General features: G+C 46.9%; 1 protein-coding gene across 1 annotated transcript in view; it reads left to right on the top strand.

Annotated features, from left to right (window-relative positions):
• The first annotated feature begins 5,666 nt into the window (after positions 1–5,666).
• Positions 5,667–14,651, top strand: part of TRAP1 (TNF receptor associated protein 1) — a 54,771-nt gene continuing 45,786 nt past the window's right edge. The window contains exon 1 of the mRNA XM_019660243.1: positions 5,667–5,807. Coding sequence (XP_019515788.1) covers positions 5,732–5,807 — 76 coding nt within the window. The 5' untranslated portion in view covers positions 5,667–5,731. The remainder of the gene's footprint in view (positions 5,808–14,651) is intronic.

Below are 14,651 nucleotides of genomic sequence, written 5' to 3'. Positions count from 1 at the left end.
TCCCCTTTGGTTCTCATGGGTCTCCGCCTTCCTCAAATCCCTGAATAAGAGTGTGGCAGGACCACTGTCAGCCTGAGGTCCTCTGGATAGGACAGGAGGAGGGCAGAGCCCTGGCTGCAAAGAGCCCCAGGGGGCTTAAAACCCCCGAGTTACCTGGAAAGTGTGTCCTATGTTTTATTTGTCCTCGGAGATAGGTGCAGGGAGCCGTCCTGTGAAGTGCATTTGTAAAAATGCAGATTTTGAGGAAAACAAAGAAGGGAGTCACATCTTGCTTGTTTTCCCAAACAAATAGGAGGGGAGCCTCGCCCTGGCCAGTCTCCTGGGCGATGTGACCCAGTGGGGTGAGTGCCAGGTCAGTCCCATCGTTCCTGTTTTCTGAACTGCAGACACAGCACCCACCACTCAGAAGCGACCTGGTTGACACTGATGGACCACAGCCCCTTTGCCCCATGCCCAGGGGTATTGGCACCTTCAGGAAAAACAACAGTCAGCATTTCTACCCTGTGCACCGATACCCTACTGGACCAGGGGATTCTGACTGAGGGGGCCATCTTCACACCTGAGACAAAGTCTCAATGAGAGGAACTCTGGGAAAGCTGCCCACCTGTTGGGACCTGGGTTCCAGGCAGTCCTGGATGCTGGGCAAGCCCTCTGGCTGGAGTAGAAGCCCATGGCACCGAGGCAAAGGGCTAGTCCTTGAGGGAGGCAGAGCCTTGCTGGCATGGAGCAGACATTGTGAGAGGGGCCCTGCAGCTACCAGGAAGCCATGCTGAGCAGAGAGAGGGGCCAGCTGATCAGGCCTCCCCAGACAGCTTATCTGTTCCCTCCAAGCATCAAGGTAAGAATGGTGGCTTTAGGAATTATAGGGCCACCAGCTTGGCCCAAACATACACATGCACACATGTGCAAGCACACACAGAATGGAGTTGCTTTTCACCCTGCAGCCTCTCTCAGACCAAGCCAATTCCCACTTGTCTTCTCGTAAGCAATAGAAGCAGTAGGCTTGAGGTGTGGTAGTCATTTTTTCTTCTAATGCTTCATGCACAAGCTGGGGGAAAAAATGTGGTCGGTCTGAGCTCTTTGCCAGGATAGAAGGCATCTTTCAAAACATGCCCTCAAGGCCAATTTACTGAGTGATATCCCCCAGCAGAAGCTTCCAGGAATAAATGCAGGGAGAAGTTACTGCCTCGTCCACCCTGCCTTCTCCAGAGCTAGAGTCACTCAAAAAAGGCCCCGCCAGTGACATTTCATGGTTGTCTGAACTAAGTTCTGTCTTCCATTATTCATGCTGGACAGGGAGGCTGGGAGCCCAACAGGATGGCCTATCCTTCCCTCCTGTGGGGAGTACAGACACTGCTCACAGTGGAAAGACCCCGAGAGGGGAAGGGGTTGCCAGGGGTCACCCGGCTAGTGGGTAGTCAGGGGCCTGGACTGACTGCCAATGCTGTATAGGGTGAAAAGGGAGAAAGATCTCAGGTCCATTCATCCCTGAACGTGTGGGGCTCTGTGCAATCAACTTGTGACGTTCCCAGGGTCCTTGATGGGGGAATTAAAAGTGGCCACTGGTAAAGCAGAATGAGCCATTTGGAGATTGAGCCAAGTGAAATTAGAATTGTTCTAGTAAGTTCTAGGCCAGGTCCTGCTAAGTGGCTGCACCTGCCTCCACAAAGGGCCACAGGTCATGCTTCTGGCCAAATCCCACCATCAGCCTGTGTGCAAATGGGGGTCAGGGCCTGGGATCCCGCCAGATCTAACCATTCTGCTATGGGAGGTCTCTGAAGTTGGCAGGGGACTGACATTCATCTAACATGAGATAGTTATTAAGCAATCAGTGAAATACTAGGTTTCTGAGTTCCAACCCTTGCTGAGTTGGTGTCAACGTCCTGAAAAGGATGAAAAGGACTTTTAAGAAATGCACAAAACCCTGTGCAGGTGCCACCTGGCCATTAGTTATTTCTCTGAAGTGGAAGGTTTTGACACCTCAGAAACTCAAGGGCAGTTACTGCCTCTGAAGCTGTGGTCAAACCTCCAAGCCGCAGCTGCCCTTCTCTCAGACCAGGTCTGTACAGGCCTGTCTGCTGGGGGAAACCCTTGCTCCTGAGACCTGAACACTAAGACAATTAGAGAATAGCTTTCACACAACACCCAGCATGTGCAGGACTGTCTGGGAGTTTCTCTCCTTGACATTTTTTAGTTTCAGAAAGTACGCTGCCTTATAAGAGGATCCATGAAATCCCATCATCCCTGGATGTTTTCAGGCCACGAAGTATCCTTTATCCACAAGCCTTTCCTCCTCTGGGAGCTCACAGGACGTTGCCTCCTGAGAGGAAAGGATTGCCCAGAAGTTGGTGCCTTGAACAAAGAAATGAAAAAGGGAGGCAATTGAATTAGTTGGTTGTTTTTTTTCCAGTAGGCATTTTTGTTTTTTGAAATCGTGATAAATATACATAACATAAAATTCACCATCTTTGGGGCCGGCCGAGTGGCGCAATGGTTAAGAACTGGCTTGGGACGCCAGAGTGCCCCGGTTCGGATCCCACATATGAGGGCCACTGACACTGCCCTCCACAGCTAAGATGCTGAACAACAGCTCGACCTGGAGCTGGGCTGCTGTGAGTCGTCGGCGACAGCATAGGCTGCAGCCCCTGTGGCAGTGGGTTGCCATGGGCTACCGTGTGTAGCCTGCAGCCAGCGTGAGTGGGCAGCAGCTGCAGTGAGTGGCCATCCAGAAGCCAGCGACTGATTTGCCTCACCCGGGAAGAGCACAATGATGGTACCAACTTGGGCCACTGAAGCAATGTCCTCCACAACTAGACTGAAGAACAAAAGGACAGCAACTTGTCTGTTCCACTTCCCCCAATTCCCCAGCGCTGTTCCCATCCCCCCAATTCAACAATAAAAATCTTTAAAAAAAAATTCACCGTCTTTGGGCTGGCCGAGTGGCTCAGTTGGTTAACGCGTGAGCTCTGAGCAACAGGGTTGCAGTTTCGATTCCCACATGGGCCAGTGAGCTGTGTGTACGCTGAGCTGTCACTGAGCTGGTGAGAGCGCATGGTCTTAACAAGGTTGCCGGTTCGATTCCTACATGGTATGGTGGGCTGCACCTCCCCCTAACCCCCGTCCCCAACTAGATTGAAAGCGGAGACTGGACTTGGGAGCTGAGCTTGCGCCCTCCACAACTAAGATTGAAGGACAACAACTTGACTTGGAGCTGATGGGTCCTGGAAAAACACAATGTTCCCCTTCCCCAATTCCCCAACACTGTTCCCCTCCCCAATTCCCCAATAAAAAAAAAATCTTAAAAAAAATCTACCATCTTAATCATTTTTCTTCTTTTTAGCTGAGCCATCCTGCTACCTATTGGCAGCTTAGTGGCAGCTCAGCTTGGGCTGGGCATCGAACCGCTGTTGCTCAGAACTCAAACTCTTGAGCGAGCTCTTAACCAACTGAGCCACTCGGCCGGCCCTCATCTTAATCATTTTTAAGTGTACAGTTCAGTGGTATTACATACATTCATATTGTTGTGCAGTCATCACCCATCATCCTCTCTAGAACTCTATTCATCTGCGAAATGGAAACTTTGTCCCCATTAAAACTAACTACCCTCTCCCTCTCCCCTACCCTGACACCCACCCTACTTTCTGTCTCTATGAATTTGATGACTACCTACTTCATGTTAGTGGAATCACACAGTATTTGTCTTTATGCAACTGGCTTATTTCACTGTTCATAATGTCCTCAAGTTTCATTCTTGTTGAAGCATGTGTCAGAATTTCCTCCCTTTCTAAGTCTCAATAAATTGCACTGTATATATAGAACATGTTTTGTTTATTAATTGATCCAACCATGGACACGTGAGTTGTTTCTACACTCTGGTTATTGTAAATAATAGGGGGCATTTTTCATGACCCTCAGCTCACCCCAGGGGGAGGCAGTAACTTTTGGAGAAGGAATGGGCAGCCTCATAGTGGCCGCAGTGGTGGTCAGGCAACTCCAGGGGGTCTCCCCCACCCTCCCATCTCCTCTTTTCTCTTCTGCTCTCCCCATGTCAGTCTCTAGTCTCCATCAATTCAGCTCAAGTACATCTGCATCTAATTATATTTTTCCCTTCTTCCGTTTTCCTTGGGTATGTCGGGGCTGAAATCTGCCCATGACCCCATCAAGACTTGACTTGGATCCCTGAGCACTTTAAAAAGCCAGTTCCCTAGGCTACCAGAGGATGCAGTACTTACCACAAAGATCTGTGGATGAGGGTGTGTCTCTGAAGGCCACAGGCGGAGGGGACAGACAGCCCTGGTAAATGTGTCTGGAAACGTAGGTTTGCCCTCCACAGAGCCTGGGTCCTGCTTGTCTTGGCAAAGGTTCCTCATTCATAACTGAAATGTGGGCTTCCCTCTTCCCTTTGCTAAATACCACTTCCCCTTCCTGAAATAAAGGGGCTCCCCAAGCTAGATCTATTGCCTCATGGACCAATGTGTCCCCTTTTACAAGAGACGATTTTCTGAGTGGAGTGAACAACGAATGAAATGTGAGGCGGAGACCCCTCAATTCTCCCGGAGTAGCTGCAGTGACTTTCCTGGGAATGGCTACACCTGGGACAGGCTCAGTATGTCTGGAGTGTGGTGAGGAAGGGAGAGAGGCAGGGGCCGGTTTTGCATGGCCTGGAGGCCAGCGCAGTAGGGGTTTGGAGTTGATTATAAGTGTGCAGGGAAACTGCTGGAAGACCCCGAGTGAGGAGTGTGTGATCCAGCTGTGTGCAGAGAATGAGTCGGGGGCTAGTGAGGCTGCTGCAGTCTTTCTTCTAAGTGAAAGCCCAGAAAAGTCTTCTAAGAGGAGCTCTTCCATCCAAATGTGCCCACCTCTTTTACGTCCTTCTCAGTTGCTTAAGGCTGTAACTTGGAGTCATCTTGACCCCTTCCACCGGGAAGCATTCCCTGACAACATCCCCTCCAATGCCCCAATGATTCCAGGCCCCAAGGAGGACACTGTCTTGGCTTCTGTATTTTTGCAGCTCCTGTCACAATCTCTAGTAACCCTGTTTTAGTACATATGTGGCAGTCGGTCTCTAGTGTGCCTCAGAATCATCTGGGGAGCTGCCTGGGCCCCACTTCAGGCGATGCCAGAGAATGTGCATTTTACCTGGCTTGGTACTCTGTGAGAAAGGGAGTTGGTATGAATCCCCAACTAGACTCTTATCTCCTGCAGGGCAAGAGAAATGAAATGAATGGCCCAGTGTTGCTGGTAGGTGTTGCCTCCAGAGTTCACGTCTTGGTGTGGACAAGTCAAGCCTGAAGTTCTCCCTTTCACTCCTTTTAGCTATTTGGCCTGTCTTGGTTGGACGAGACTGACTTCCAACGGTCTAGACGGTTGGCCGGGGGCTTATAAAGACCCCAGAGACGTTATTTCTGCCCGGTGAGCCGCGCTTTCAAACCCTTCCGGGTATTTATGAACATCTGCCCCATCTCAGGGATGCACAAAACGAGACCCAGCTGACTAGGGAGTATCTGGGGCCGCTCCGCGCTTGGCTTGTCGCCCTTGACAACGCGGCACAAGGTCACAGAGGTCCCGCCCCCAGGCACGGTTATCCACGCGTGCCACAGAGGCCCCGCCCAGCCGCCGGCGCAGGCTGAGGACCAGACAGCCGGCGCGCGCTGTGACGTCACTGCGCTGCGCCTGAGGAAGGCCTCGCCTCCTGCGCGCGCGGTTGCGCTGGACGCTCCGAAGGAAAGACATGGCGCGTGAGCTGCGGGCGCTGCTGCTGTGGGGACGTCGCCTGCGGGCGCCAGCGCTAGCTGTCGCCTCGGGAGGTGAGGGTGGCTGGACCGGCGGGCGAGGGCGGGTACGCGCGGTCCCCCGAGAAACGGTCCCCCGCTTCGTCATCTGTGGTAGGCGCGGGAAAGGCACCCCTCGCGCGGCGTGGGAGACTGAGATTTACGTGCCAAACGCGCTGCGAACTCCGAGCGCTCGGTGCGTCCTGGTCCCACCTGGCTTCGCCCCGCGCTGCCCGGGTGTTCTCAGGACGTGACGCGGTTGAACCCCGGCATGTGTAACTACAGCAGGGGCTTCTCCTTGGGCTGGGGTGAGACGGAGGGGTCGTGGGCACCTCGCTTCTGGAGCCAAAGGCAGGTTCGTGGAGTGAAATCCCGGGGTGCGTGTGCGCTGACAACGGACTTCAGCAGGTTGATCACTTAAGTCCCTAGTTGCGCTTTTCTTTCTCCTCGCTACCGAGTTGTTTTATACACGTGTAGTGCATTAGCCACTGGTTCCCTCGTTCACTCGACACGAGCCTGAGTGTCCACCTCGGCCGACACGACACCCGGCAGCAAATCAAACCGGCACCCTGAGCACTCGTGCAGCCGGTGGACTCTTGAGGAGTTAACCTCAATCCTTTGGGTCTGGAATTGGTAGGTGCTGAAGTAAATGTTGAAGAAAAAAAAAAAGAATGACAGTAATCCGTGCTTTCTCAGTCTCCACTTGGAAGTAGCCACGGGTGAATCTGTTGGTTTTCCTTTCAGGCTCTGCACAGTTAACACATATAAATAGATGTGTCTAACTATTTTTATGTAAAAAGGCCTAAACCATATATGCGTTGTGCTGCAGAGTTTTTCTTAAATTCTCAACATGGCTTACACATCTTTTCGTCAGCATGCACGGGTCTACGGATTTCCAGTAGCTGCATAGTATCCCATGACACACTGTCATTTACTTAATGCCCTGTTAATGGACATAATAAAGATTTTTTCCGTTTTTTTTTGTTTTGGTTATTACAATGCTGTGTAGAATGGGCGACTATTTAAATTTTTGTGCACATGTATATTTCTTTAGAATTACAGAATTCGAGGTTTAGAATTGGTGGTTCAGAGCCTGTGCATATTTGAAATATTAGCTGATATTGCCAAATTACTGCCCAAAAAGGTTTTAGCAGGGAATGAGACTACCTGTGTATCAAGGTGTCTTCTTCAATACTGGATATTACCTCTTTCCAAACCGATGCTTTATATACCATTTCTTGTTTAATTTACATTTGCATGGATACTAGGAATGTTTTCATGTGTTTAATGCAGCAGTCTCTTTTTTAACCATGATTTTTAAAAATAACATGCACTAACGGATAAGAGTGTTACCGGCGGACGGGTCCTTGTCAGTCGCAGGATAGAAATCAAGAGAGTGGGCGAAACGGTTTTGGTGAGAGAAAGGCTTATTAAAGTGAAAGCTTGATGCACCAAGGGAGCGTACTCTGAAAGAGAATGGATGTGGCTCCGCGAAATTGACAGATGCAGCAGTTTTATAGGCTCTTGAGGTTGGGGGCCACACCTTTCTTTCTCTTTCCTTTTCCCCTCCCCAAAGTATGTTGAGGCGGGTCCTCCGCAGGGTACCCACGTGCTACTTCCTGCGTAGCATGTCTCATTAACATCCTAAGTCTCCGCCTAGGGGAGTGTTTTTTACTATGATAATGAGAAAGAGTTAACTGTAGGACGGCTCCTTTAACTAATGCACATGCGCGACTTTAGAAACTTCCTGGGGCCGCCTTTCTCTCCTGCAGTCATGGTTCTGTCCGCTCATTGTTGCTTATTGGCCGGGCTGTGTGGCAGGTTACAGCTACTTGACTGCCCTATGTGACCACCGACTACAAGACAACTGTTAGTTTTATCAGTGTTGCTTGTATCTTTTGATAGAACGGCTCAAGCATTGTTTTATCAGAGTATATCTTTGGGTGTGTTTTGCAGAAAAAGTCTCTAGCTTGTAAATTTTCTAAGCCCACCACGTCTAAAAAGATTTTTATTTTGCCTTCATACTTGGATATTAGTTTGGCTGGGTATTGCATTCCAGGACAAAATCATTTTCCTTCAAAGAGTGATGATATTGCTCTGTCGTCGTCTAGCACCCTTATTACAGATGAGTAATTATTATCAATTTGATTCTTATTTCTTTAGTAGCTGACTTCAACCCCTCCCTCTCCCCCCCAGGTTGTTTTTTTCTCTTATTCACATTCTAAAATGTTCTGATGGTGTGTTTGTAATTCATTCTTTGTATCATGCAGTGTTACTTCCATTGTGAACATATGTTAGGTTTCAGGCCACCCAAATTTTGTTATCTGTTTATTTGATCTCTTTTCTTTAATAATCTGTCCCCTGCTGCAACTTCTGTTGCAATAGTTCAAGAATTATTTTGCCTGAATCTAAGATACAGAACCTGTTTTTGGAAGCCTTCTATATTGCAGATACCCTTGACATTGTCAACTGTGTGGATAAGTGTGATGGTATAGTTATTTTAATGGATTCAGTGATGGGTGAATTTAGGCAAGAAAATATACAGTGGGGTGGGGGAGGGGGGGAGTATATAGTTACAAGAGACTTCACCTGTAAAGGAAATTCAGAATTCTGTATTTTTCTCTTTTCTTGGGAAAGTATTGCCAAATTTTAGCATGTGCTCAGCTTCACATCTAGGACTTCGACCTCAAGTCACCGTTGTCTCGGTCCTTTCACCTGCAGCATGTTTCTGAGGTGTGGGATACAGTCTCTGCTTGTGGACTTGCTCATTTTTGCTCATTACTTAAGGACGTCAAAGATGATGTGAGCCTTCTGTTGGGGTCATAGGTTAGTGGGAGCATGTGTGTGGCATATCAGGGAGCACAGGAACTTATGGTTGACTATGTAAGTTTCACAGAAGAGAGGACATATGGACCAAGCCTTGAAAATATTAGGGCCAGGGTAAGGGGGTGCCTGTGAGTAATTTGGTTTGACAAGAAACTAGGAAGGAGTATGTGGGAGTGAGGATGAATGAGGCTAAAATTTTTGTCGTTTCTCGTCTGTTAGATGTAAACTTGTGGGAAGGGACCACATCCGTCTGTAATCATTGAGAGAGTCACAGTGCCTGACCTGGGCCGGTGTTTGGAGAACCCAGCTGCAGTCACTGAGGTACACACACACCTGATTTTCTACATGTCCTCAGGACCAGGTGGCTGATTATAGAGCATTTGTTCCTTGTGAAGTTTACCTTGACTGGTAGTTGGGAACCAGCAGTATTACAACCAATAAGTAATTCCTTCTCCTGAAAAATGTACATTCATTATAGGGAGTAGGGATATCAGAACCTGAGCCATCTGGAAAGTAAAATGTTAATACTAAAAATATAAACTGCTGTCAAACCTTTTCACCGGAGCTCCAACAAGTATCAAAAGTAACTGATTAGATGACTGAGAAAGCTGCCTCCCAAAGAAGAGATATGACCCTGAAAAAGCAACAACAGACTTAGTCTCCAAAAGCAAATATGATTGTGTTGTAAGGCAGATAGGCCGGCGGGTTGGTCCTTTCGTGTGGCTAGGTCACTGCCATGACCACTACAGCCCCTGAGCTGTGTTTCCTAATCTTGTGGGATGCTCTTGTTCTCAAGGTTGGACATTGCTGGAAGGAGATCATGAGACAGGCACGGTGGAATTGGATGGTGCTCAAGTTAACATCTTATGCTTTTTCCGTTCTGTGTGAGCTGGAACCTTTGCTGGAATTTTCTGCCTTGGAAATGAGAGTCATAGAGGTGAGGGGTCTGCTCCAAGCACCAGAAAGGTCAGGAGCAGGGTTCCCCTGTTTGTTGGAGGGCTCGAGCATTGCAAATTTATTTCCCAAAATGAACCCCACCTGGACCCTGTCTGGCCAAAACCTCACATTCAGTACTTTTATTCTTTTGTTGATTTAGTTTGCTGCTTCCCCCTGCTCTCACTTTGGGGTAATGTTTAATTTCTGCCCTTACACCTCTGTGCTGCAGCCTTCACAAGAATTCAGGCAAATTTCTGGTATTCCCAGACTGTTTTGGGGAGGATGAGAGGAGTAGCACTTGCTTGCCACATTTTGCTCTGTGAGACAGCTATTTATGCTGCTAATAGGACATGATGATACAGGTTTCAGTCCTTAACTGCTTAGACTTTGAATGGCATTGTTATCTGTATAAACCATGGTGCTGGGGCTTAGGGTACTAGGGGAGCCTTTAGCATGAGGGCATGAGATGCTTGATTGCATGTGTGTGTGTCAGGGGGTGGAAGCTGAGTTATCTGAGCCATCTGCAGAAGATCATACCACCCACATATAGATTAGCAAAGGCCTTATTAGTTACTGGCTGAATAGTTGGCCAGAACTAAGGCAAAAGAAAAATCTTCAAGTGTTTTGCTACCTCTGGACAAGAAGAGAGGGAATACAGCTTGAGGAAAGAGGGAGGAAAGACGGGTTGATGAGAAAACAGTGTAGGAAAAGAAATATTCCTCTCCCCGCCCCCTCAGTGTCAAACACCAGGTTGTAAACAGGGCAAAGTTGATTTCCCTGAAGGAGCTGCCCTGTGATGGTGTTTGCTGTTTCAGACCACAACACTGATTCGGGAGCAATGAAATGGATCCATTTCCACTCAAAGTGAAATGCTTTAGGTTCAAAGTCAGAGGATGTTCCTTTTGAATTGAATTTTTGGTGCCCTCACTGTAGCCAGCTAGAATTTTTCTTTTCTTTAAAGATTTTATTGGGGAATTGGGGGAGGGGAACAGTGTTGGGGAATTGGGGAAGGGGACCAGCCAAGTTGTTGTTCAGTCCTCGTTGTGGAGGGCACCAGTCGCCATCTGGCTTCCTTCCCATCAGCAGCTCTAAGCTCAAGGAGCTGTGTTCAGCCTTAGTTGCGAGTGGACGTTGCCACCATCCCATGCAGGAGTCAAACCCGGCAGCCTTGTTGTTAAGAGCGCACGACTTATCCACTGAGCCATCCGGGTGGCAGCTCAGCTCAAGGTGCCAAGTTCAGTCTTAGTTGCAGGTGGGTGTAGCCCACCGTGGAACAGGCAATCTTGTTGTTACACCAGCTGAGCCATCTGGCCACCTGTTGGCAGCTTAGCAACAGCTCAGCTCAGGTGCAGCATCACTGGCCCATGTGGGAATCGAACCGGCGGCCCTGTTGCTCGAGCTCGCACTTTTAAGACAACTCTTAACCAACTGAACCACTCGGCCAGCCTAGAATATTTATTTATTTATTTTTAAAAAGATTTTATTGGGGAATCTGGAAAGGGGAACAGAAAAGTTGCTGTTCTTTTGTTCTTCAGTCTAGTTTGGAGGATGTTGCTTCACTGGTCCATGTTGGTATTATCACTGCACTCTTCCCAGGTGCGGTAGTTGCTCGCCGGCCATTGGACGGCAGCTCACGAAAGCTCATGCCAGCTGCCAGCCAGCCCCACTGCAGCCTACGCCGCTGCCAGTGACTCATGACAGCCCAGCTCCAGGTCAAGCTGTTGTTCACCATCTTAGCTGTAGAGGGTGCAGCGTCACTGGCCCTCATGTGGGATCCGAACCAGGGCCCTACTGCTCAGAGCTGGCATCCCAAGCCAACTCCTAACCAACGCAACACTCGGCCAGACCTTAATTTTGTTTTATTTACTTTTTTTTTTCTTAAGATTTTTATTGGGGAATTGGGGAAGGGGAACAGCCAAGTTGTTGTCCTTCAGTTTTAGTTGTGGAGGGCACAGCAAGCTCAGCTCCAAGTCCATTCGCCATCCCGCCGCCCATCGGCAGCTTGCGGCCACTCAGCTCCAGGTGCCGTGTTCAATCTTAGTTATGGGTGGGTATAGCCCACCATCCCATGCGGGAGTCGAACTGGAAACCTTGTTGTTAGGAGCACGTGCTCTCACCAGATGAGCCATCCTGCCACCTGTTGGCAGCTCAGTGGCAGCTCAGCTCGGGCGCAGCTCACTGGCCCATGTGGAAATCGAACTGGCGGCCCTGTTGCTCAGAGCTCGCGCTCTTAACCAACTGAGCCACTCGGCTGGCCCTATTGTTTTAATTTTTAAAAATTTAAATTTTTGATTGAGATAGAACCGATATACACATTATATTAATTTCAGGCATAGGACATAAGATTCAATATTTGTATGTATTGCAAAATGATCACCACAGTAAATTTAATTAACATCCATCACCTCACATAGTTACACTTGTTTTTTTCTTGCGATGAGAACTTTTAAAGATCTATTTACTTGAATTTTTATGTGGTCCATAAATTTATGGTTCTTGAGTTGTGTGTCTTGTTTAGAGTTTCCTTAATCTTAAAGCATTAGAGAGAAAGATCTCAAGATGATCAGCATCATTAGCTGTTAGGTAGAGAAAAGCAGCTCAAAACCATAGTGAGACACTACTTCACACCCACTCGGGTGGCTCTAACAAAAAACATAGGCAATACAAATGTTCGCAAGGATGGTGAGAAATCGGAGCCCTAGTGCAATGCTGGCAGAAATATAAAATGGTGCAGCACTTTGCAAAACAGTCTGGCAGTTCCTCCGATGGTTAAACGTACAGTTACCATTTGACCCAGCACTTACATTCCTAAGTATGAATACAAGAGAATTAAAACATATGTCCACACAGAAACTTGTACATCAATATTTATAGCAGCATTATTCATAATAGCCAAAAAAGCGGAAACAATCCAGTTGTCCATCAACTGATGAATAGGTGAACATCACGTGGTCTATCCAGATAATGGAATATTATCCAGCCATAAAAAGGAGTGAGGTACGTTAAGTGGTAGGTTGTGGATACACCTTGAAAACATTATGTGAAGTGAAAGAAGCCAGACACAAAATACATGTATAGTATGATTTCATTTCTGTGAAATGTCCAGAACAGGCAAATCCATAGAGACAGAAAATAGTCGCCAGGAGCTGGGGGGGGGTAAGAAGAATGGGGAGCAAATTCTAATGGGTATGGGTTTTTTTTCTGGGTGATAAAAATGTTCTGGAATTAGATATTGGTGATGGTTACACAACTTTGTAATCATACTAAAAACCATTGAGTTACACTGTAGGTGAATTATAACTCAGTAAAGTTGTTTTTAAAATATCTCATGTTTTATTTTGGTACTTCTAGTTTTTATTTTCACTTTTAAAGCCTTTCTGGAATTTGTTTTGATTTAATAAGTGAGGGAGGAAATTAATCTTAATACTGTAGCTTTAAGTTAATGTGCTTTAATATTTGATAATAGTATTTCCTCACGTTTTGCAAAAATTTCTTGGTTATATATGCACACTAATTTTTCCATATGAATTTTAGAATTAGCTTGCATAGGTAAAAAACAAACAAACCCCTTTTGAGTTTTCATTGAGATCATGTCAAAAATACAGACTAAATTAGTGAATTGACATCTTTAAATATTTACTTTTCCTATTCAAGGACATTTACCCAAGCTTTTTATATCCCTTTGTAAATGTGTTTTACAGTAAATTTTCCCAGTGTGTTTTGTAATTGGCTAATTGTTATAAATAGATTATTTTGTAAATAGGTTATTGATATACATAGCACGTAATTCAAAAGCCACAAAGGTGCATGCAGTCTTGCTCACTGCCACCCCCAGACACCAATTCTCTTTCTGGTGGCAACGTTCTTCACTAGTTTCTTGGGTGTTCTCACAGCCATATGATTGGCTTATGAGAAGAATTTACGGGTATGTGTGTACACATTCACCTTACCTGTCTATGTTTCAGAGCATTCCATTATATATATGTAGTTTATTTGCTAATCTACTGGTGACCCCCAGCCTGGTCATTAACCCCTGACCCCTGAGAGACCCCTACGTTGGATCCTCATCTGGTCTGTTTGGGCCTTCATGGGACCCCAACATTGATAGTTGGTGGGAAGGGGCTAGCCCTTCAATGACAGCCACTTTTTTTTTTAGTTCAATTATTTTTTCGAGTAATTAAGTATTTTTTTAAAAACTTGATTGGGGAACAGCCATGGTCATTGGTTACACGTTGCTTTCATGCTACAATGGCATAGTTGACTCTTAGGGAGGGCACAGCTCACAGTGGCCCATGTGGGGATTGAACCAGCAACCTTGGTGTTAACAGCATCATGCTCTAACCAGCTGGCTAACTGGTCACCCCAGTAATTAAGTATTTATTTGATTTAAAAGGTACCCACTGAGAGGTCTTGCTCTCAGCTCAGTCCCTGTCTCCTTTATTCCTACCTTCATAGGTCATCACAATTATTAGTTGCTTGTATGTCCTGTCAGCGTTTATATGAATACAGTAAGGAGAGATATATTACCAGGACATACATTTTTCTATATTCTGTTCATTTACTAGATCTTGGAGAGCTTGCTTTATCAGCACATAGAGAGTTTCTTCGTTTTTTTACTTTTTAGTGGCCACATAGTAGCAGTAATTGCTGGTTGAGAGACAAGTAATTGTCCTCTGTGGATGGACATTTAGGTGGTTTCCATGCATTTGCTGTCACATACAGTGTTATGATGTTATGGTGTATGGCCTTTCATGTGCCTTTATGTACAGGTTCAGGTGTATCCACAGCATAAAGTCCCCAGTGGAATTGCTAGATGAGAGGATTATATACATTTTGTAATCTTGACAGATTCAGCCATATCGCCTTCCACTGGGCTCAGGCTGTTTCCTGCTGCCGTACAGTTTCTAGAAGTATTGGCTGAAAGTTGCTCCTGAAAGGAATTCTGTGCAGTTCTGTTGGTGTCTCTCACTTCATCTGAGCTGGTCAAGATTAACTGGTGTGAACTGGAGCAGGCCTGGTTCCAACTAGGATTTACACACCCTCCAGGTGGACTGTGAGGAGCCCCAGCCGCCCCACCCCCCACCCCCAGCTTTATTTTATTTCATTCCTCCTCCCCCT

Source organism: Hipposideros armiger, unplaced genomic scaffold (genome assembly GCF_001890085.2).
Source record: "Hipposideros armiger isolate ML-2016 unplaced genomic scaffold, ASM189008v1 scaffold_315, whole genome shotgun sequence".
Classification (NCBI taxonomy): Eukaryota; Metazoa; Chordata; class Mammalia; order Chiroptera; family Hipposideridae; genus Hipposideros; species Hipposideros armiger.
This window is presented reverse-complemented; position numbering and strand designations above follow the sequence as displayed.